Source organism: Hyaena hyaena, unplaced genomic scaffold (assembly GCF_003009895.1).
Source record: "Hyaena hyaena isolate Hyena2069 unplaced genomic scaffold, ASM300989v1 scaffold_209, whole genome shotgun sequence".
NCBI classification, from domain to species: Eukaryota; Metazoa; Chordata; class Mammalia; order Carnivora; family Hyaenidae; genus Hyaena; species Hyaena hyaena.
The window spans coordinates 1,824,583-1,847,577 of record NW_024080844.1 but is presented as its reverse complement, the minus strand read 5'-3'; the positions used below and the strand labels follow the sequence as shown (position 1 = coordinate 1,847,577).

General features: G+C 38.1%; 2 protein-coding genes across 3 annotated transcripts in view; one reads left to right on the top strand and one right to left on the bottom strand.

Moving 5' to 3' along the window:
* RABGAP1L (RAB GTPase activating protein 1 like) overlaps window positions 1–22,995 on the top strand; it is a 746,017-nt gene that overhangs the window by 38,610 nt on the left and 684,412 nt on the right. The window lies entirely within an intron of this gene.
* On the bottom strand, window positions 4,876–5,295 carry LOC120238583 (claudin-6-like). The gene has a single exon (XM_039242383.1). It carries the CDS (start codon window positions 5,293–5,295, stop codon window positions 4,876–4,878), a length of 420 nt encoding a protein of 139 aa, XP_039098314.1.

Below are 22,995 nucleotides of genomic sequence, written 5' to 3'. Positions count from 1 at the left end.
TTGAACTCACCAACTGTGAGATCATGACCTGAGCTGAAGTCAGATGCTCAACCAACTGAGCCACCCAGGCGCCCCTGATAAAAATGTTTTGAAATTAGACTGTGGTGATAGTTGTATAACCTTGTGAATATACTAAAACCCTCTCAATTTTTTTAATTAAAATTTTTTTTAAAGTTTATTTTTGAAAGAGAGAGTGCCTGCACATACATGCACACAAGTGGGGGAGGGGCAGAGAGAGGGGAACAGAAGATCCAAAGCAGGCTCTGTGCTGACAGCAGTGAGCTGTGGGGTTCAAACTCCAGAATCATGGAATCATGACCTAAGCCAAAGTCCGATACTTAACTGACTGAGCCGCCCAGGTGTCCCTCACTGAATTGTTTTTAAAAAGAAGAAAAAGAAAAGAGCAATGTGAGCTTTTTGGCAAATGCTGCAGCATTTTGGGTGGGGATTGAAGGCCAGGAGAACTTGCCTCTCTGATGGGGAGGATGCATCTGACTTACTACTTTATCTTTAAAAGTACGCTTTATGTTTTTAGAGCAGTTTTAGCCTCATAGCAAAATTGAGTAGAAGGCACAGATTTTGGTGTACACCCTCTGCCTTCACACATGCATAGCCTCCATTATCAATATTCCTCTTGGGTGGTACATTTGTTAAAATGGAATAATCTGCACTGTTATCACTCAAAGTTCATAGTTTACATTGGTGTTATATATCCTGTGAGTTTGGACAAATATACAATGACATATATCAACCATTTTAGAATCATACAGAGTGTTTTCATTGCCCTAAAAACATACAAACAAACAAACAAACAAAAAAAAAACAGGCTGCTTGGACAATCACAAAGGTTCAAGAGACAAACAGTATGATTGAATGATAAGGTTCATCTCCTACATGAGACCACTCTTTTAACAGTGGAAGAGGTGGCAGTTTTATCTAAAACAGGAATAAACGTAGAAAGTCAAACAAATGAGGAAAAAGAAGAGTATGTTCCAGATGAACAAGATTAAACCTCAGGAAAAAAGGCTTAATAAAATGGAGATAAATAATTTACTGATAAAGAGTTCAAAGTAATGATCATAAAGATGCTACTGAACTTGGAAGAAGAATGGATGAACACAGTAAGAACTTCAACAGAGAGGAGTGATTTCTAAGCATCTTAATCTGTGGAACTGGAAACCAGAAGTTCAGCGTTATTTTTGTGTTCTTACATTTAAAGAGATTTGTGTTTTTTTGCCTATGTTCATTTCTTTGGATCATAATTAGTATAGTGCGGAATCCTTTCACTTTCATGTGACAAGTTTTTGGTTTCCCTTTCATCATCCATCTGGCTTTATGTTCTCAACATTTTATGCTTTTTTTGCTGTTGCCTTATTTCTCTGGTCTCTTGTTGTGTCAGTAGATTATAGTTCTTAATTCTTTATCCAAGTGATAAAGAAAATGATACACAGTTTCTTTTTATTCTACTACTGGTTCCATACCTGCTCTGTGAAAACATATTTGCAACAGACTTTTTCTTTAGTTCTCAATATGGAGATTCAGGATATAGTTGATTCTCATTTGTGGTAGTTATGTTCTTCACACTGAACTAGCAAATACTAAAGTGTGGCTCTTAGGCGACATGTACAACTAGGTTCCTGTGAGCTTCTAGTCACAACATTTTTATCAGCCGCTGAACACGTTACTTCGCTTTATATATACTTCTGTTTTTTTTTCCATATAACACCCAGTGCTCATCCCCACAAATGCCCCCCTCCATTCCCACCTCCCCCTCCCCCCCCCACATCCATCAGTCCTCAGTTTGTTCTCAGCATTCAAGAGTCTCTCATGGTTTGCCTCTCTCCCTTTTCCCCACCATTTCCCCTCTTCTTCTCCCCCATGGTCCTCTGTTAAGTTCCTTCTAATCCTCCTATACGTGCAAACATATGATATTTGTCCTTCTCTGCCTGACTTATTTCGCTCAGCATAACCCCCTCAAGGTCCATCCATGTTGCTACACATGGCCAGATTTCATTCTTTCTCATTGCTGTAGTATTCCATCATATAGATAAACCACATCTTCTTGATCCATTTGTCTTTTGATGGACACTTAGGTTCTTTCCATGTTTTAGCTATTGTTGAGAGTGCTGCTGTGAACATTGGGGTACATGTGCTCCTATGCATCAGCATTTCTGTATCCTTCGGGTAAATTCCTAGCAGTGCTATTGCTGGGTCATAGGGGAGTTCTATTGTTAGTTTCCTGAGGAACCTCCACACTGTTTTCCAGAGGGGCTGTACCAGTTTACATTCCCACCAACAGTGTAGGAGGGTGCCCGTTTCTCCACATCCTCGTCAGCATCTAGAGTTCTCTGATTTGCTCATTTTAGCCACTCTGACTGGCGTGAGGTGGTATCTCAGTGTGGTTTTGATTTGTATTTCCCTGATGAGGAGGGATGCTGAGCATCGTTTCATGTGTCTGTTGGCCATCTGGATGTCCTCTTTGGAGACGTGTCTGTTCATATCTTCTGCCCATTTCTTCACTGGGTTGTTTGTTTTTCGGGTGTGGAGTTTGGTGAGTTCCTTATAGATTTTGGATATTAACCCTTTATCTGATATGTCATTTGCAACTATCTTTTCCCATTCTGTTGGTTGCTTATTAGTTTTGTGGGTTGTTTCCTTTGCCGTGCAGAAGCTTTTAATCTTGATGAGGTCCCAATAGTTTATTTTTGCTCTTCATTCCCTTGCTTTTGGGGATGTATATATACTTCTGTTTAAAGAAATCTTGTTTAGTATATGTTTAATACATAGATTTAACACATGGCTGAAGAAAGCTTGTCTATTGGAGTTTTTATATATGGTACATCACAGTGTTCTTGTGCTTAGGGACATCAGACAGTACTTCACTATAGTTGGAGACATGTGAAATAGTAAAATGTAAAAACATGACAATAAATAGACCGTGAAAAGGACAGTGGTTGGAGTATGAGAGCACTGCCCTGTTCACCTTCAGCTGGGAACATGTGTATTAGATGACTGAAAAGTTTTTGCCACGTTGTGGATGTCTGCAAATGATTCTAAAATGCTGTAAGTATTGATTGATTTTGGGAATTACAAATAGGTTTTAGTGAGTGAGTGAATTTACAAATACAAAATCTGTGAATAGTAAGGATCAACCCTATCTGTTAACTTTGAAGGGAAAAAATTTTACTTATGTAAATGTGTATCTATTTTTATCTTTCTTGTTAGGGTTTTTGTTGATACTCTATTATTTTGACCCAAGTTGTTATTTTTCAGTGTCTACAATCAGGTTTTTTAGGAAGTGTTTACATTTACTTTATGTTTTAGGACTCATCAGCAGTAGTTATTTAGACTTAATACTGTGCAATTGATTTTATTGTTCACCTTGGTTCTTTGTAGACTTGGTTCTTTGTAGACTAGCTTCCATGTCTTTGTTTTTAAATTTTGATTCTTGTTAACCTAAACTACATAGTTGGGTAATTATTTTCATGAAGATTATATCACATGAGTGTTCTCTATTCTGAATTTTTGTCCACTTGAGGACTTCGTCTTGTATGTGTATAGGTATGGGGTTCATGGGTTTTGATCTTTCTGTTTCACACTGTGAAAGTTTAACGATTACTTCATTATAAATTTGTGTTTTAGTTTTATAGAGGAAAGGGTTAAGTCTGAGATTAACTCTGTTCTCCCTGGTTCTCCTCATTCTCCTCCCCTCTTTTCCTTTTTGTAGATAATTCTTTTTTGCCCCTTGTTTTTCTGTAGTGTTTCTAAAAAACATTTTTACTAGGCTGTATCGAAGTATTAGCATGTTTTAATTAATTTTTCTTGTGTACTCAAAATCTTTAGATGTCCCATTTCAGGTTTTCCTTCAGTTAGAAACATTTCCTTCTAAAAAATATATATTAATGAAACAGAGCATGCTTTATTTAGCAAAAACTGGTGTATGTATATGTGGGAAGGGATGGCAGTAGTGTGCAGGGGCTGAGGTGTGAGAGGGTCAGGGTGTATAGCACGGCTGAGATGTGACTCAGGATAGAGGAGTTAAAGGTCAGAAGACTTGGAGTTGGGCATTCTCTGGTAACTTATTACGTGGTCTTCTAAAGGGTACATGAGGCTCAGGAGCACCCGGGATTTCTAGAGGCCTGACCAGTAAGAAGAGACTCTTAGGGACAGGCTGAACAACAGGCAGCTTTCACACTAGCCCACAGCTCCAGGTTGGCCTCCAAGATGGGAATGTCCAGGGTGGAGAAAGATCCAGAAACTGAAGCACTGCCTCCTTGGCTCCATCATTTAAAGGTGAGAAGTACCAGCAGCAGAGCCCAAGAGAGAGTCTGAATTTCTTGGTTAGGTTATCAAATGAATTACAAATAGACTTCCTCCCCCCAAAAGTGTATGTGTGTATGCGAGCACGCGCGCGCGCGCACACACACACACACACACACACACACTCAGATAAAAACAACCCCCAGGCTCTCTGGATCACTATCTTGATGGCTCCAGCTCAGGAGATTAGGCTGTACTGTCAAAGGAGTCCCCACTACCCTATTAGAATTAGACATGATTCTTTTTTAAAATTTTTTTTATTTTTGGGAGTCAGAGAGAGACAGCGTGAGCAAGGGAGGGTCAGAGAGAGGGAGACACAGAATCCGAAGTCAGGCTCCAGGCTTTGAGCTAGCTGTCAGCACAGAGCCCGACGTGGGACTCGGAACCACGAACGCGACATCATGACCTGAGCCAAAGTCGGATGCTTAACCGACTGAGCCAGGTTAAGCTGAACCCAGGCGCCTCTAGACATAATTCTTAATGGGGTATTTGGAGGGACCTCGAGAAGTGATGTGTGGCAGATACCAAGTATCGGGCCATGTAATGGTTTGAGCCCTAGAGGGGCAGGCATGGCAACAAGAGGCCAAAGGAGGAGGTCCCCAGCACTGGCTTTTGGGTCTTGAGCACCCACAGGTTGTAAAAGTCCTGGATGATGGTGTGGGCTGTCCAGCAGATAGGGATCAGGGTCAGGACCCTTGAGATGACAAAGATGATCCCAGAGAAAAACATCAGATGGGCCTTGGATTCCTTGTCTTCTGTGCAGCTGGTACACTTGGCTCTAGTGAGGTAGACCAGCAGACCAAGGAGGGCCAACAGGAGGGTGATGATGCAAAAGGCGATGGCAGTGTGCAGGTCCTGGGGCAGCATTAGAAGTGAGTTATACACTTTGTACTGCATCTGACCTGTGCTTTGCACCATGCAAGACATCCACAGCCCCTCCTGTGCCACCTGGGCCACCATGATGATGCAGATCATCTTCCACAGGGACAGCACAGAATGCCAGAGCAGTCACCCAACCAAGCAGCATTAGGATGACCCCCAGGATTTGCAGACCACTAGAAGCCAGGACAAGCTTGAAGTTGAGAGGAGCTACAAAGGAGCCCACAGGGATTTTGTAGGAACCACCAATATTACATATTTTTGAGAGACACTGTATAGTTAAGACTACAAACTGAGGAGCCAGATTGCATGGTTTCCAATTTCTGCCATGATATTAGGGTCTTTGAGCAAGGTTCTTAACGTTGTGCCCTAGTTTAAACATCTTTAAAATGGAGATAATAATAGACTTACTTGAAGGTAGAATTAAAAGAGTTTATGTAAAGTGCTAAAAATAGTCACTGGTATAGTTAGGAATTATTATTTTTATTATAAGCTTTATTACTATTCTCTCTTCAGCTTCCCCTCCCCCTTTGGAATTATTATTTTTTTAAAATTTAGATTGCTTCTTTGGGATCTGGTCTCCATATTTCTCTTATCTCAGCATTTGTATTTCTTAATTCTTTTATCCAGTCTAGGATAAATGAGTTTTGTCTTGTTTCTTTACTGGTTTGTTCTGCTGGAATATCTAATCCAGACCTGCTGTGCTTTTGCCCTTAGTAATCATTTTATCTTGTCTCTGTGCAGTTCCTTCTGATCTTCCTTCTTCATAACTTCCTGCTCTAGTTTCATGTATATAATTCTGTCTTGAACATCAATTAGAAATTTTATAAACAGGTGTTCTGTATCTTATAGTAAATCAATTTCAGAAGAAATTTGGTTTGTTTAGTCAAGTGTCCATAATTTGAATTGTAGCATCTTTTTGGATGGGAAGTTTTTTTCTTCTTCATTTTTATAGTGGAAAGCCTCTGTTAGCCCAGTATGGGTCGTAGCATAAGATAGAATCTGAGATGTATTATAAGAGATGGCTATGGATTAAACTAAATCTTTAATAAGTTGAAGGTAGGTGGTACTGCTAAAAGCCCCTGTAATAACTGAGCCAGGGCTCATAGTATCATAGAAAAGAAAAATAAATGATAATCACTAATATGTATTCAACTTTTTTTTAAAGTGCTAGGCAGTATGCTCAGTGTTTTTACATGCATAATATCATTTAACAATTCTTAGGTAGATTACTGTTTTTGCTGTTTTATTTTCTTAAATCTTTTTTTAAGTTCATTTTTGAGAGAGACAGAGTGTGTCTTTTTTTAATGTTCATTTTTGAGAGAGAGAGACAGAGTGTGAGCTGGGAAGGGGCAGAGAGAGAGGGAGACACAGAATCTGAAGTAGGTTCCAGGCTCTGAGCTGTCAGCACAGAGCCTGATTCAGGACGTGAACCCATGAACTGTGAGATCATGACCTGAGCTGAAGTCAGACGCTTAACTGACTAAATCACCCAGGTGCCCCCTTTTTTGTTGAAGGTTAGAGAGACTCACCTAAGGTCATACAGTTTGTAAATAGTGGAGGCAGGATTAAATCTAGTTGTGTGTATGCCTGACTCTATTAGTTGAGGGCTTAACAGGCTTTAATGGCCTTCATTGTCAATATTTATTAGAGCTTGAACTCTTGTAAGTAGATTTAGTCCCAAACTCAGACACTGCCCCATTGCACTAATGGTGGATAGTGGGAGCTGTGTTTAGATCCCTCTTGGTGAAAGACTTCCTCAGTGCTCCACTTAATATACTTTGAACAACCATGGAATTTGTTCACTTCTTAATTTGGGTTGTTCATAAATAACCCCTCTAATTCACACAGGTAACCTTTCTCATTGCTGTACTACTTTATTGCTTGTTTCTTAAGCAGAACACAGTACTGCTGATGTCTTGCTTTTAAAAAATCTGTTGTGGTCATAGATATTCTTGATGTTCTGGGCATGTGGTTGGCACCTTTTCCTGGAGAGCAGAGAACCCCATTTTATATGAATGTATTTTATTAAAAATTTTTTAAAAATGTTTTTATTAATTTAATTTTTGAGAGAGAGACACGGCATGAGTGGGGGAGGGAGAGGAATTGAGACACACAATCCGAAGCAGGCTGTCAGCACAGAGCCTGATGCGGGGATCCAACCCACAAACTGTGAGATCATGACCTGAGCTGAAGTTGGATGCTTAACTGACTGAGCCACCCAGGCGCCCCTGTATGAGTGCATTTTCATTATTTGCCATATTCCCTGTCACCTAATAGTTGTTAGTTGAATGAATATTGTATAAATTGAATTAAATAAGGAGATTCCATAGTGTACATCCTTCAGGATGAGCATATTTCAAGTGGTTGAATATGCATATCACAGTCAGCTAGGGACTTATTTTCACAGTACAGATTTTTTTTTTTGTTTGTTTGTTTATTTACTTTGAGAGAGAACAAGCTCGGGAGGGGCAGAGAGAGAGAAGGAGAGACAGAGACAGAGAGAGAAAGAGAGAGAGAGAGAATCCCAAGCAGGCTCCACCCTGCCAGCACAGAGCCCAGTGTGGAGCTCAAACTCATGATCTGTGATATCAGACCTGAGCTGACATTGAGAGTCTGGTGGTTAACTGACTGAGCCACTCAGGTGTTACATTTGGATAGTTCTTTCATTCTTCTTTTTTTAAAGTTTATTTATTTTGAGACAGAGAGAGAACATGAGTGGGGTAGGGGCAGAGAGAGAAGGAGAGAGAATTCCAGGCAGGATCTGTGCTGATACAGCCTGGAGCCTGACACGGGAGTCGAACTCATGAACATGATCTGAGCTGAAATCAAGAGTCAGACGCTTAACCAACTGAGCCATCCAGGCGCCCCTTAGTAGTTCATGATAAATAATTGCTGCTTTTTCTTTTTGATATTCAGATGTTTTTGTGCTGTAATAATTAAAATTTATATATGGCTTAGATCTTGTTTATAATACCTTTGTTTATAAGACCTTTTAAGGGTTTCATGAAGTAATAAACACATTATTGCCTAGTTCATTATGGAGTTGTTGACTGTATTAAATCAGTCTTACAATGACTGCAGACTGTGATATTACTTTTGTCTTTTAGAGTAGGAGAAACATAAAATAAATAATCCTTAGATTGAAGGGCTTATCTTAATGAGAGCAAATTTAAAGTAGGTGAATTTTTAACTCTTTGAAATGTGGTATTTTGGTTTATTAAGACGATTGTTTAGGTTACATGAAAACAAATCTTTATAAAATGAAAATTAGTAATCAAAAAGCAAATGAGATTATTTTGATTAGCAGCAAGGTGTATTATACTGTAATGGGAATTAGTGGCATAAAATCATCTCCGGTACCTATTTCAGTTTGTTTTTATTAAGAATTTGAGATTTTGTGTCAAGTAAGAGTAGAGGCAAGAGAAAAATCAAACTAAAATGGGTACTTGAGATGTTTTTATATAAGCTCCTATGTAGGTGGTAGCTAAAAATCTGGTATTCCTAGAATGTGAAACACATATTTCACATCTTACTCTTTGGCACATTAGCAGGATAAACTGGCATAAATAACAGTTTCTTTTCCTGCTGGGAAAATTTTATGCCTTTTTATACTTAGTCCATTAGATTTTTCTCTCTAGTTACTTGAATGTCAATTTAAAGAAACCCAAACATTTCTCTGTACACAGGCTAGATGGGCAGCTCTCACAAAATTGTTTTTGACCGTATAACCCCATAGGCTAATATCACTGGACTAGAGCACATTTAATTAGCTGGGTCGAGATTGTTGACGCTGCTTCTAGTAGAGATAGAAATTATGTTTTGAAGGATTCAAATTTTGTATGTAGTTATACTACCTTCGCCTTTCTAAGATTTGAGTTTTCTATGCCTTTACAATTTTTTGTTCAATTGACCTTTTCTGGGACTGAGATAGTGTTTGTTTCCTGCTGTATTTGTTTTCTAATCAAATTGAGTCTTAATATTTCTATTGCTGTTCCTTCTAATGATGTTGCAGTGTTATTAGGTACATAAAGTTTCAGCCACAGTTTTTTGTTCCTTTTGATTATATTTTGCATTTTTATGAATAACATTTATAGAATAAAGTGTGGGGCCTTTTCTTGTAAAGAGATGAAAAGTCTTTTGAGGTTGTCCTCTTTTGTTTCAGTCATTCAAATCTGAGATCACTGTAGCTCTCACTTTGCATGCTGTTTTTCCTTGACAATGAAGGAGGGCCTGACTTTGGTTGTTTTCTTTTGTTTTAATTTGCTCTTCCATTATGGAAGTTTCTAGGAACTGTTCTTTAATTTTGACATGTACTTTATTTTTTCATCATTTATTTGGGTGTCACGTGCTAGATGCTAAAGGAAGTATAGGCTTTGTTTCTGTGGTTTTCTTAAAAACTTACTTTCCATACTATTATTACTTTATTTTTTTTCTTCTATCTTGGCAAATTTTAAGCATATAAAATACAAATTACAAGCATACAAAATCAGGGTGAATGATATAATCCTGTGACCTTTTACCAACTTTAGCAGTTATCAAATGATGACCAATCTAGTTTCCTCTGTGCCCACCCAGATTTTTTGAAGCAAATCTCAGACATCATGTTATTTAATTTGTATATATTCACTATGTGTTGCCAAAAGACAAGGACTCTCTCATAACAATACCACCATTTTCACACTCTCAGAAATATCAACAATAATTTCTTAATATCATTGGTTTGTCACTGTTTTCATTTTCCTTGCATAAATGGGAAATTGGTGAGGAGGTCTCTAACATTTTAGTTTACTGTCTTTTATTTTTATTTTTTAAATATATATTTTTAATGTTTATTTATTTTTGAGGGGGGGGAGAGACAGAGAGAGAGAATGATCATGAGCAAGAGAGGAGCAGAAAGAGAGGAAGACACAGAATCTGAAGCAGGCTTCAGACTCTGAGCTGTCAGCATAGAGCCCATCCTGGAGCTTGAACTCAGGGACTGCGAGATCATGACCTGAGGTGAAGTCAGAGGCCTAATTGAAGTCCAACGCCTAACTGACTGAGCCATGCAGGTGCCCCTACTTCTTTTAAAAGTTACCTTAGGGGCACTTGGGTGGCTCAGTTGGTTAAGCATCTGCCTTGATTTCAGTTCAGGTCAAGCTCTCTTGGTTGGTGAGAAAGAGCCCCACATTAGGTTCTGCGCTGACATTGTAGAGCCTGCTTGGAATTTTCTCTCTCTGCCCTTCCCCAATTCATGTGTGCTTGCGTGTGCTCTCTCTTTCAAAATAAATAATCTTTTTTAAAAAAAATCTTTTTGGGGCGCCTGGGTGGCTTAGTCATTTAAGCGTCCGACTTTTGCTTAGGTCATGATCTCGCGGTTTGTGGGTTCGAGCCCTGCGTCGGGCTCTTTGCTGACTGCCAGCTCAGAGCCTGGAGCCAATTTCAGTCTGTATCTCCCTCTCTCTCTGACCGTCCCCTGCTCACACTATCTCTCTCTCTCTCTCCTAGAAGTAAATAAAAAATATTTTAAAAAAAATTAAAAAAAAATCTTTTTGTTTTAAAGGTTTATTTTTGAGAGAGGGAGGGTGAGCAGGGGAGGGACAGAAGAGAATAAAATGGGCTCCATGATGACAGCAGTGAGCCCGATGTGGGGCTTGAACTCACGAACTGTGAGACGTGGGCTAGAGTCGGATGCCCAACCAACCAAGCCATCCATGTGCCCCAAAATAAATAAACTTAAAATTACCTCATTATATCCTAAGCCTGTGGAAATTCTATATAATGACAAGTGTATGCTGGTTATTTACCCAGTGAAAGAAACTGTCAATGCTATTATCATCCTTTATAGGTAAAGTTCTGATCAGGCTCTGGGTTATTAGATGGCTCCTTGGGTTTTAAGAACTTTGAATTTACTCACCTTTGATAATCATTAATTCATTTATTCAGCAAATATTTGTTATATGCCAGATATTCTAGATGAATAAAACAATATCCTTGGCTTTGGAGATGCTACATTCTAGTGGGAGAAGCAGACAGTGAACAGTAAATATAATACAAAAGTAAATCAGATTGCATGTTAGAATATAAGTGTTCTGGGAAAGAAAGAGTAAGTAGACCAGTATAAAGGGGATTGGAAATTGGTGGTGGGGAAGCAGTATGAGATAATGCAATCAGGGCAGGCCTTTCAAGAAGATGAAATTTGAGCAAAGATGTGAACAGGGAAGTAAACATGTTAGCAGACACCTGGTTGAAGAGTGTTCTGTTTTGCAACAGCCAGAACAAGTGTGCCAGGTTGTTTAGAGAAAGGAAGAAGATTGTTTTAGATGGGATTAAGTCTACAAGGGAGAGAATTGTAGGAGATAAATCACAAAGGTAAGGTAAGATGGGGTTGGGGGAAGTGGTGAGGAGGGATGAGTTTATAGTGCAGTCACTTTTACTATGAGTAAGTTGGGGGAGCCATTGGAGAGTTTTGATCAGGGGACTGGCAAGAACTAAATTAAAAGAATCATTCTGGTTGGTTTTGAAAATAGACCATAGGGGAGCAAGTAAAGAAGCACAGAGAGTAGTTTTGAAGACTTTTAGGATAATATAGGTAAGAGATAATAGTAGGTGGGGCTGGGGCGTGGTAGTGGCAGTGGTAGTGGTAAGAAATGGATGATTTCTGAATGTAGTTTGAAGGTAGAACCAAAGTAATTTGCTGATGTTGTAGCTGTAAGGTGAGAGGGTAGTGGGAGTGGAGAGAGAGAGTTCATTTGAGGAAGGAGATAAAGAGAACAAGAGGAGTAGCATGACTGATAATTTTGGCCAGAGTAACCAGAAGGATGGAATGGCCATCTACTGAGATGAGAAAATCTGCAGGAGGGTGGTGTGGAGTGAGGGTACGTGGGTTAGGGGAAAGGTTGGAAGTGTGATTTTTGAGTATGTTGAGTTTGAAATGTCTCTTAGATATGCATTTGGAGAAGATTACTCTATACGCTTGACAGATAGTAAGTGTTGAACATCAGCAACAACAGTGAATGCTTGTTAAAAAATTAATGGAAAGAATCGAGTTAATGGAGTGGCATTAGAACCTGCGGCTCTGATGTTCCTATCTCTGCCCTCGGTGTGCAGCAAGTCTACTGTGGCTTGTCATCCAGGATTCAAAGACATGACAAGTACCAAGATGGACATCAACATGCACACTCAGCAACATGAGAAACTGTCAAATATTGGATTTCTGACAGCTTATTTTTTATCACACTTTTCCTATTTAAAACATCAGAAAGCACTTAAAAACATCTGCTGGTAGGTGGGATAGTCAATAGAAATGGTTATGGGGTCATTGAGTAATTTGTTCTTCTAATTATATAAAGTATCTTTGGGTTTGTTTGCCTTGTGAGAATGAAAATTTGTAAAGTAGGAAAACCTAGTGCTAGAACAGTTTTTACTTTGAGTTATTTTCCCAGTGAACAGGGACTCAGTTTATAGTTTATTTAGCAAGACCCTCTTCCCCTGTGCTTTTGTAGACACATGACATTCTGTAATAGAAACTCTTACAGAATTTTAGGTACATGTCGTAATATTTCCTAAATACTAACTTATTCAGCTTATTCTGTACAACACAATTTGGAAGTCCTTTTCTTAGGATTTCAAAACTTTTTTTCATATGACTTAACTTTCCTCATAAGCATCCTGTTGAATAGTTTTACTGAAAAGATTAGAAAGTAGTCTGAAGTATAGTACCTCTTCTTTGTTATAAAATCTACCAAATGCCTTTTCTTGAAACCTAGTTAATTTGAGGAATTTTTAAGAACTCTAATTCTTTTATGTGGCTCACTAATTCTTGCAGTACCAGACATAGATAAATGCATAACACATTCAAACATTAACACTGTATGCCAAGAAGCATTTGGGTTTTATGTATTTAAATTTCTTCTGATGGGTTCAAAGGTGAAACATTCAGTGTTACACTAAACCCAGAGGGCTCTGTGCTTCAGAGACAGATCTTTGTAGACTTAACCCAGAGGGCTCTGTGCTTCAGAGACAGATCTTTATAGACTTAATAGGAAAAGAAAAACAATTAAAAAATATCATTTGACTTCTTTTCTTTAGTTGTGTTGGTGCAATGACTGAGGTGTCCTTCACTGCTAATCTTGTAGGGATCAAATCTCTAGTCTTTCTCTTCCCTGTAGGAACCATGTCTGGTTGCCAAGTTTATGAAGTTTTGGTTGCTACATTGAGTCTCTCTCTATGCTATACCCAACAAATTGGTAATTAGCATTTCTTCTGTTAGTGCCAATTATTGTGGCAAAACACAGTAAACATGAATTCACATATTTTTCTCTTAATTCTTTAAAAATTTTTAAAAAAATGTTTTCATTTGTTTTTGAGAGAGCGAGCAAGTGCGTGAGCAAGGGAGGGCAGAGGGAGAGGTAGACACAGTCTGAAGCAGGCTCCATGCTCTGAGCTGTCAGCACAGAGCCCAACATGGGGCTTGAACCCATGAACCTTGAGATCATGACCTGGGCTGAATTCAGGCAGTTAACCGACTAAGCCACCCAGGTACCCCTTTGTCCCCTTAATTCTTCTAGGTGTTATATTTTGGTATACTTTCATAGAGTGTGTTACGTGAGAGCAGAAGAGACCATTGATTGCAATCAAAATGTTTGTAATAGTGTAATAATTACCAGTCCTTGGAAAGGTAATATGTTAGTATTTAAATAGATTTCTCAGTTGAGGATTTCTAGGTTCTGTTTCAGGCTCTGTAACTTCCAGAAAAATTATGTAATTTTTTTGTGCTGTAGCTTTAAAAAATATTTCTGCTTCAGCTATTCAAAAGACAAATGATGTGTAGAAGCTTTGGAGCTTAGAGATCTTGGAGATCAAGTAGTCCAATCCCTTATTTCTCATATAAAGAAACCAGTGTGTTCATAGAAGTGAGATGCCTTTTCTCATGGATACACTGGGCCAGAAAGAACTGTGATATGTGCTTTATGCAGTATCATACAAGATACTAAGTGTTAGATGGTGACCCACATATCATAAGACTTCAGTTTTATTATATCAAGTGGGGCTATACTATAAAGTGGATACTTTAGTGATGAACTCTTCTGTTGTGTGATGGATTTTTTCCCCCTTGACCATATGCCTGTACCTGCTGGGCACAAAGCTGATAATTAGTCTTAAGCCAAATTTATGGAAATCTGAATTGTACAGACCTTGGTTTTCCAGGAAATAAATTACTATATAATTTTATCGACCTTACTCTTGAAAAATGGCATATATAATAATGGCAGAAAAACTAAGAGAAAAATAAAAAGTCAATTGTCATTAAAATTTTTGAGTATATTTTCAAAGTATTTTTCATTTAGGGCACCTGGGTGGCTCAGTCCGTTAAGCATCTGACTCTTGGTTTCAGCTAAGGCCATGATCTCATGGTCTGTGACTTTGAGCCCTGTGTCAGGCTCTGCACTGATCATGTAGAGCCTGCTTGGGATTCTTTCTTTCTCCCTCTTTCTCTCTGCCCCTCCCATTCATGTTTGCTTCCCCGCCCCTCTCAAAAATAAATAAACTTTAAAAAAATAAGAATCTTTGGGCGCCTGGGTGGCTCAGTTGGTTAAGCATCTGACTTCAGCTCGTGTCAAGATCTCATGGTTTGTGAGTTCAAGCCCCACTTTGGGCTCTGTGCTGACAGCTCAGAACCTGGAGTCTGCTTCAGATTCTGTGTCTTCCTCTCTCTCTGCTTCTGCTCTCTCTGTCTCTCAAAGTAAACTTAAAAAAACACTTTTTAAGGGGTACCTGGGTGGCTCAGTTAGTTGGGCATCTGACTTTGGCTCAGGTCATGATCTTGCGGTTTGTGGGTTTGAGCCCTGGGCTCTGTGCTGACCGCTCAGAACCTTGAGCCTGCTTTGGATTCTCTGTCTCCCTCTCTCTTTGTCCCTCCCCCACTTGCGCTCTGTCTCTCTCTCTCTCAAAAATAAACATTAAAAAAATTAAGAAAAATTTTTTTCATTTACATTATTGCCTAGGAGATATTGCTGAGTAGAGTTTTATTTTTATTTTTATTTTAGAGAGTGTGTGTGTGGGGGAGAGCAGCAGAGGGAAAGAGAGAGAGAATCCCAAGCAGGCTCTGTGCTCAGCACAGAGCCCGATGTGGGGCTCAAGCCCATGACCTTGGGATCACGACCTGAGCTAAAATCAAGCTCAACAGACTGAACACCTAGGAGTCCCAAGAGTAGAGTTTTCTAAACTACAGCATAATACATGGGTCAAAGCTTCATACAATTGAGTATGTTTAGAATTGAATCTTAGTATTAGAAGGGTAGCCTATGGAAATACATTTTATTTATTTATTTATTTATTTATTTATTTATTTAGGAGAGAGAGAGACAGCGTGAGTAGGGGAGGGTCAGAGAGAGAGGGAGTCACAGACTGAAACAGGCTCCAGGCTCTGAGCTGGCAGTCAGCACAGAGCCCGACGCAGGTCTCGAACCCACGAACCACAAGATCGTGACCTAAGCGAAAGTCAGACGCTTAACTGACTAAGCCACCCAGGCACCCCTGGAAATACATTTTAATTCAGTGGAATATAAAAATTACAGACATCACTAGATTTTTTAGGCAGTAGTTGAAAAACCATATCAATGTTTCCTTGAGGGATAGATTTGTTAATTTCATTGTTAGCTTTTCTGATTTTTATTTAATCTAAAGATAGCATAATAATGCTAAAGACAGTTCTAAAGTTTATTTGTTTGTTTATTTTTAAGTAATCCCCAAGCCCAATGTGGGGCTTGAACTCATGACCACAAGATTGAGTTGCATTCCCTTCCAACTAAGCCAGCGAGGCACCCCTGCTGAAGACCTTTAAAAATACGTCACTGAGGGGTGCCTGGGTGGCTTAGTTGGTTAAGCGTCCTACTTTCGCTTAGGTCATGATCTCACGGTTCGTGGGTTCGAGCCCCGCGTCGGGCTCTGTGCTGACTGCCAGCTCAGAGCCTGGAGCCTGTTTCAGTCTGTGACTCCCTCTCTCTCTGACCCTCCCCTGCTCACGCTGTCTCTCTCTCTCCTAGAAATAAATAAAACATTAAAAAAAAAAACTTTTAAAAATAGGTCACTGAATTAGCCATTACTGTGGTAATGCTATGTAACAATGCCAAAGTGTTTGCTGGCTTATACAAAGGATATTTAGGTTTTTAACTCATGGTTCTGTGGGTGTGGAGGGAGACTCTACCTCTTTCTGTGTATTGGATTCAGGTCCTTCTCACTAGTTGCATTTTGAATCTTTTGGCTTCTTGGTCCACTATCTTTTTTTTAATTAAAGTTTTTTTTTTGAGAGAGAGAGAGAGAGAACACACAGTCAGGGGAGGGTCAGAGACAAAGAGGGAGAGAGAATCCCAAGCAGGTTGTGCCCTGCCAGCACAGAGCCCAATGTCGGGCTCGAACTCACAAACTGTGAGATCATGACCTGAGCTGAAGTTGACACTTTACCCACTGAACCACCCATGTGCCCCTTGGCCACTGTCTTTTTCTGATAGATGGTAGAGGCTCAAGAGACAAAGCCAAATAACTCAAGACATTTAAAGTCTCTGCCCAAGTTTTGTTTATTGGTATTCCACTGACCAGAGCAGATAACATGGCTAAGCCCCCAAATTATTTGGGCAGGGAAATATTTTGCTCCACTTACTCTAATGAGAGGTATTACAAAGTCACATGACAAGGGACCTAAATGTACAATTCTGTAATAGGGAGGGAATAATAATCCAATCTACAACAATCACCTATAAATCTTACCATCCCGATACAGGTTTTTGTTTGCTTTATTTATTTATAGCAAGTGTTATTCAATATAAAAGTACTATTCAGTGATTGTGAGGCAAGCAATGTTTATGTATTTGTATCCTCTCATTATAGCTAATCAGTTTTTTGAGTATTTTTATTTTTAATTGAAGTATAGTTGACATATAATAGCTTTAGGTGTACAAGATAGTGATTCAAGAATTATATACATTATGAAATACTCCCTACATGAAGTGTAGTTATCATGTGTCACTGTATAGGCTTATAATATTATTGACTATATTCCCGATGTTGTACTTTTTATTCCCATGACTTATTTATTTATAACTGGAAGTTTGTGCCTCTTAATCCCTCTTACCTATTTTACCTATCTCCTCCACTTCCCTCCCCTCTGGCAACCACTGGTTGTCTGTATTTATGAGTCTGTTTCTCTTTTCTTGTTGCTCATTTGTTTATTTGTTTTGGTTTTTAGATTTTACATATAAGTGAAATCACACGGTATTTGTCTTTGACTTATTTCACTTAGCATAATACCCTCTGAGTCCATGCATGTTGTCACAAATGGCAAGATCTCATTCTTTTTTATGGGTGAGTAATAATTCCATGTGTATATATACCACATCCTTTTTCTTAAATTAAAAATCTAAAAAATAGATACCACATCTTCTTTATCCCTTCATCTACTGATGGACACTTAGGTTGCTTCCATATCTTGGCTATTAAACAATGCTACATTAAATATAGGGGTGCACATATCTTTATGATTTAGTATTTTCATCTTCCTTGGGTAAATACCCAGAAGTCAAATTACTGGATCTTATGGTACTTCTAATTTTAGTTTTTTAAGGAATCTTCATACTGTTTTACACAGTGCTGCACCATTCCCATCAACAGGGTATGAGAGTTTCCTTTTCTCTGCATCTGTCAACACTTGTTATTTGTCTCTTGGATATGACTCCTTCTGACTGGTGTGAAATGATAGTATCTCAGTGTGGTTTTGATTTGCATTTCCCTCATGATTAGTGATATTGAGCACCTTTTCATGTGTCTGTTGGCCATCTGTATGTCTTCTTTGGAAAAAGGGCTGTTTAGATCCTCTGCCCATTTTGTGTTGAATTTCTTTTTTTGTGTTTTTTTTTGTTTGTGGCTTTTTTTTTTTTTTTGGTGTTGAGTTATAGGAGTTCTTTTTATATTTTGGATATTAACCACATATCGGATATATCATTTGCAAATGCCCTCTTTCATTTAGTAGGTTGCCTTTTCATTTTGTTGATGGCTTTCTGTGTTGTGCAAAAGTTTTTAGTTTGACTTAATCCCAATTGTTTATTTTTGTTCTTGTGTACCTTTCTGAGGAGACATATGCAGAAAAATATTGCTAAGGTTGATGTGTAAGAGATTACTGCCTATGTTTGCTTTCAGGAGTTTTATGGTTTCAGGTCTCATATTTAGGTCTTTAATCCATTTTGAGTTTATGTTTATGTATGGTATAAGAAAGTGGTCCAATTTCATTCTTTTGTATGTGGCTGTTAAGTTTTCTCAACACCATTTATTGAAGAGACTATCTTTTTACCACTGTATATTATTGCTTCCTTTGTTGTAGATTAACTGACCATATAAGCAGGGATTTTTTTTTTCCTGGGCTTTCAGTTCTATTCTTTTGATGTATGTGTCTCTTTTTGTGCTATTTCCATACTGTTTTGATTACTATAGCTTTGTAGTATAATTTGAAATCTGGGCTTGTGTTACCTCCAACTTAGTTCTTTCTCAGATTGCTTTGAGTATTTAGGGTCTTCTGTGGTTCCACACAGATTTTAGGATAACAATAATCTCATCTACCATAGTTACGTGTAAGCCATTACCATCCTAATACAGGTTTTAAAATAATTTTTCCCTGTTTTGCATTCCTTTTTTATGGGAAAGGAATATTATGGAGGAACAATAATTTGTGCCTACCATTTAAAATTCCTCTTTTTCCTGTGATGGCTTCCTATTTTGGTTATAAAACATTATATTGCCTTTTATTTTATTAAAACGTTTTTAAGTTTATTTTGAGAGAGACAGAGCATGAGCTGGGGAGGGGCAGAGAGAGAGAGAGAGAGAGAGAGAGAGAGAGAATGTATATCCCAAGCATGCTCCACAGAGTCAGTGCAGAGCCCGATGTGGGGCTTGAGCCTACGAAACCATGAGTCATGACCTGAACCAAAATCAAGAATCAGACGCTCAACTGACTGAGCCACCCAGATGCCCCTTTATTGCCTTTTAAACCATCCTTTGTAAGTACCACTTGTATTACTCTTTTGTTCCTCCTGTATTATTTCAAGTAAGTAATTTATCCCCTTTTTTTCTTTCATCACATCCAGTATACTGTTTCTCTGGGGAATTGTCAACTTTTTATATACTATCTTCTTTATTCACCTAGATTTTTGTTCTGATATCTACTATATGAAATCTATTAAAATATATCTTTTATGTCTTTTTGCTAGCATATAATTATATCAGGACTTAATAGTTTCATGTGACAGAAGCTCAATTTAAACTAACTTATGCAGGGGCACCTGGGTGGCTCAGTCAATTAAGTGTCTGACTTTAGCTCAGGTCATGATCTTGCAGTTCATGAGTTCGAGCCTGGCGTCAGGTCTGTGCTGACAGTTCAGAGCCTGGAGGCTGCTTCAGATTTTGTGTCTCCCTCTCTCTGCCCCTCCCTGACACACACTCTGTCTCTCTGTCTCTCAAAAATGAGTAAGTGTTAAAAATTTTTTTTAAACTAACTTATGCAAAAAGAATTTATAGAAAGGGATATTTCATAGAATTAAAGGAACAGTGGCTTTACCAAGACTGAGGGTGGGAACAGATAGAGTTATACACCGGGATTGTATCAAACAAAATGATAGGGACTCAACTAAGACTCTCTTGCTTGTCTGGATTTAGGATTTGTTTTTCTCTTTCACTGCATATTGGCCTTCTTCATAGGGGGAAAAACATGGCTACCAACAATTCTTAGCTTATATCTAAAAAATTTCTGCTTTAATACAGGCAACCGTCATGATGAAGTCTCTGGTCACCAGTCCAAAAACCTTAGGAATTGGGTTAATTGGTGTAAGTAGTTTAGATTCAGTGTCCATCTTTAGAACTGTTTGGCCATGGTATTGAGATTTCTATAAAAACCATGAAATTTGAACAGAGGGAAGGCTTATTCTCAGAAAAAAATTTCCATGATTATTGTTGGATAAATAAAAATAGGTGTCCCCTAAAGTAATGTGAATTACTGAGGTCCTTTTGTGCTCTCTTTGTGGGCAGGGATATACTTGCATACAGATATTCATATTGGTGTGGCTCTTGCCTGAGAACTGGAATAGTGGATGGACTGTTTAGTAAATAGAAGCTATAGTAGGTTTTTTTTTTTTTTTTTTTTAAGACTGGATTGGTTTTTTAAAGCATAGAAGAATTATAGTTGGTGAATGTTGTTCCAGATTATTCATATCTGTTTTCTTATTGTAAATTAAGAATACTTCCTGTTTCCAGTGTTGTAATGAGTCTACTATAGTCATTTGAATTCTCATGCCTAATAGAACTTGCAGCCTATCTTGTCCAATTTTGACTCACACTCATATATTCAGTGTTCTATTTTTGTTCAAGAGCTACTTGAAAATGAATAGGTGCAAACACATAAGCTAAAAGCAAGAAGCTGGCTAACCACATTTGGCACAAAAAGAAATTGGACTGTGTGCACCACGATTTTATACTTTTGAAAATGTTCGGTTATTTTGGGAAGAAGATAGCTTCCAGTTAGACTTTGCTAAATGTTGCTACACTGTTTCTAGTGTATATGTGAAAATTGTAGTTTTAGGCATCCAAGTGAGGTGTTAATTTAAAATTCATTGCTCATTTGACAAAAATGATGTGGACTTGAAGTGAGAATTAAAAGCCATTTCACTTGGTAGAATTGGTAGAATTGCTGTAGGTGTGGGGATAAGTATGTGTTTAAGTGATTCAATTCAGTCAGAAATATTCATTGAGCTCCTTTGAGAAGGGGAAAAGGGGATGAATAGAAAAAACATACATCAGATTTTCTGTAGGACTGATAAGTTTTCTATCCCTTATTCTCTTATGCCTTTAAAATGCCTAAAGAATAAAAATGTTTATGCCTACAGTGTAGTTCCCAGTATTTTCTTTTTAATATCTGAGGAGACGTAAAATTTTTTTTGGTCAGATTTTACAGTCTAACTTTTGGATTATAATAGGGTAGCCTTTTAACTAAATGCCTTTGAAAGTCGTTTTGCTTTTGTGCACTGCTCTGTTTTACATGCTGAGTTGAAATGGATGTTTTAGTCTTGAGTTCACAGAACAGTGAGCTTCATATTATTTAAAAGACTCCTTCAAATTTCCAGCTGCTGTTTCTTTTGATTGGAAGAAATAATAGTAGATTGCCATACATAAAGAGAAGTAAACCTATTAACATATTGCTGCATAGTAGTAGATTTAGTAAATTGTAGTTTGAATTGACTTGTGAAATGGAGTTCTTCAACAGATCACATGGAATGAGAATTTTAAGATTAAATGACTTTTGGGGCGCCTGGGTGGCTTAGTCGGTTAAGCGTCCGACTTTCACTTAGGTCATGATCTCGCGGTTCGTGGGTTCGAGCCCCGCGTCGGGCTCTGTGCTGACTGCCAGCTCAGAGTCTGGAGCCTGTTTCAGAGTCTGTGACTCCTTCTCTCTCTGACCCTCCCCTGCTCATGCTGTCTCTCTCTCTCTCCTAGAAATAAATAAAACATTAAAAAAAAAAAGATTAAGTGACTTTAGAATTCATTAAGTCCAACTTCCTATCTGATGCGGGAGTCCATTCTACTACATCCAAGGTAATTGACTTATTTATTTAGCAGGCATTTTACATATTTTGAGCCCATGTTACCTGTGCTGGCACTGTGCTGGGTTGTTGGTGAGTAAAATAAAAATAGGCATGGTTCCTGCCCTTGTGCACATAGGTAAGCTCGTAGTTGAGTTGCAGTTGGTCATTCAGTCTTAGCAGGTAAGGAAAAACAGACATGTGGACAGTAATGAGTTTCTAATATGAACTTTGAGTATCTCTTCATTTATTTAGATCTTTTAAATTTCTGTAATCAGTGTTTTATAGGTTTTTTTACTTATAGATCTTACATGTATTTTGTTAGGTTTATACCTAAGTATTTCATCTTTTTGTACTATGGTAAATGGTACTGCTTTTTTAAAACTTCAAATTTCAGTTGTTCATTGTTTGTAGGTAGGGAATCTGTTTTTGTTTACCTTGTAATCTGTGACCTTCCTATATTTATTAGTTCTAGGAGGTTTCTTTGTCTCTCTCTTTTTTTTTTTTTTTAGATTCTTTGGGTTTTTCTACATAGATAATTATGTAATCTGTGAATAGAGACTGTTTTATTCTTCTTTTTCGATCTGTATACTTTTATTATGGTTTTGAATGAGAGTGGTGAGAGAGAGAGAGAGAGAGAGAGATATCCTTGTGTTGTTCAGGTCTTAAGGGGAAAGTGTCCAGATTCATAATTATGTTAACTGTAGGTTTTTTGTAGATACTGTTAATCAAGTTGAGGAAGTTTCATCAATTGCTAGCTTGCTGAGAGTTTTTATTTTTATAATGGATGAGTGTTGGATTTTGTCAAATATATTTTCTGTAATCAACTGGCATCATGATTTTTCTTTTTTTAAAAAATTATTTTTTTGTTTTTATTTATTTTTGATATATAGAGAGACAGAACATGAGCAGGGGAGGTGCAGAGAGAGAGGGAGACAGAATCTGAAGCAGGCTCCAGGCTCGGAGCTGTCAGCACAGAGTCCGATGTGGGGCTTGAACCCACAAACTGTGAGATCATGACCTGAGCTAAAGTTGGATGCTCACCGACTGAGCCACCCAGGCACCCCATGATTTTTCTTTAGCTTAGGATATGTTTTATTACACTGATTAATTTTTGATGGTTGTCAGTCTTACATGGGGTGTAATTCTTTTTACATACTGTTGAATATAATTTTATAATATTTTGTCTGTAGTT

What these genes read in the sequence shown, in the direction of transcription:
- LOC120238583 (XM_039242383.1), bottom strand. Translation starts at nt 5,295, where the DNA reads ATGATCTGCATCATCATGGTGGCCCAGGTGGCACAGGAGGGGCTGTGG.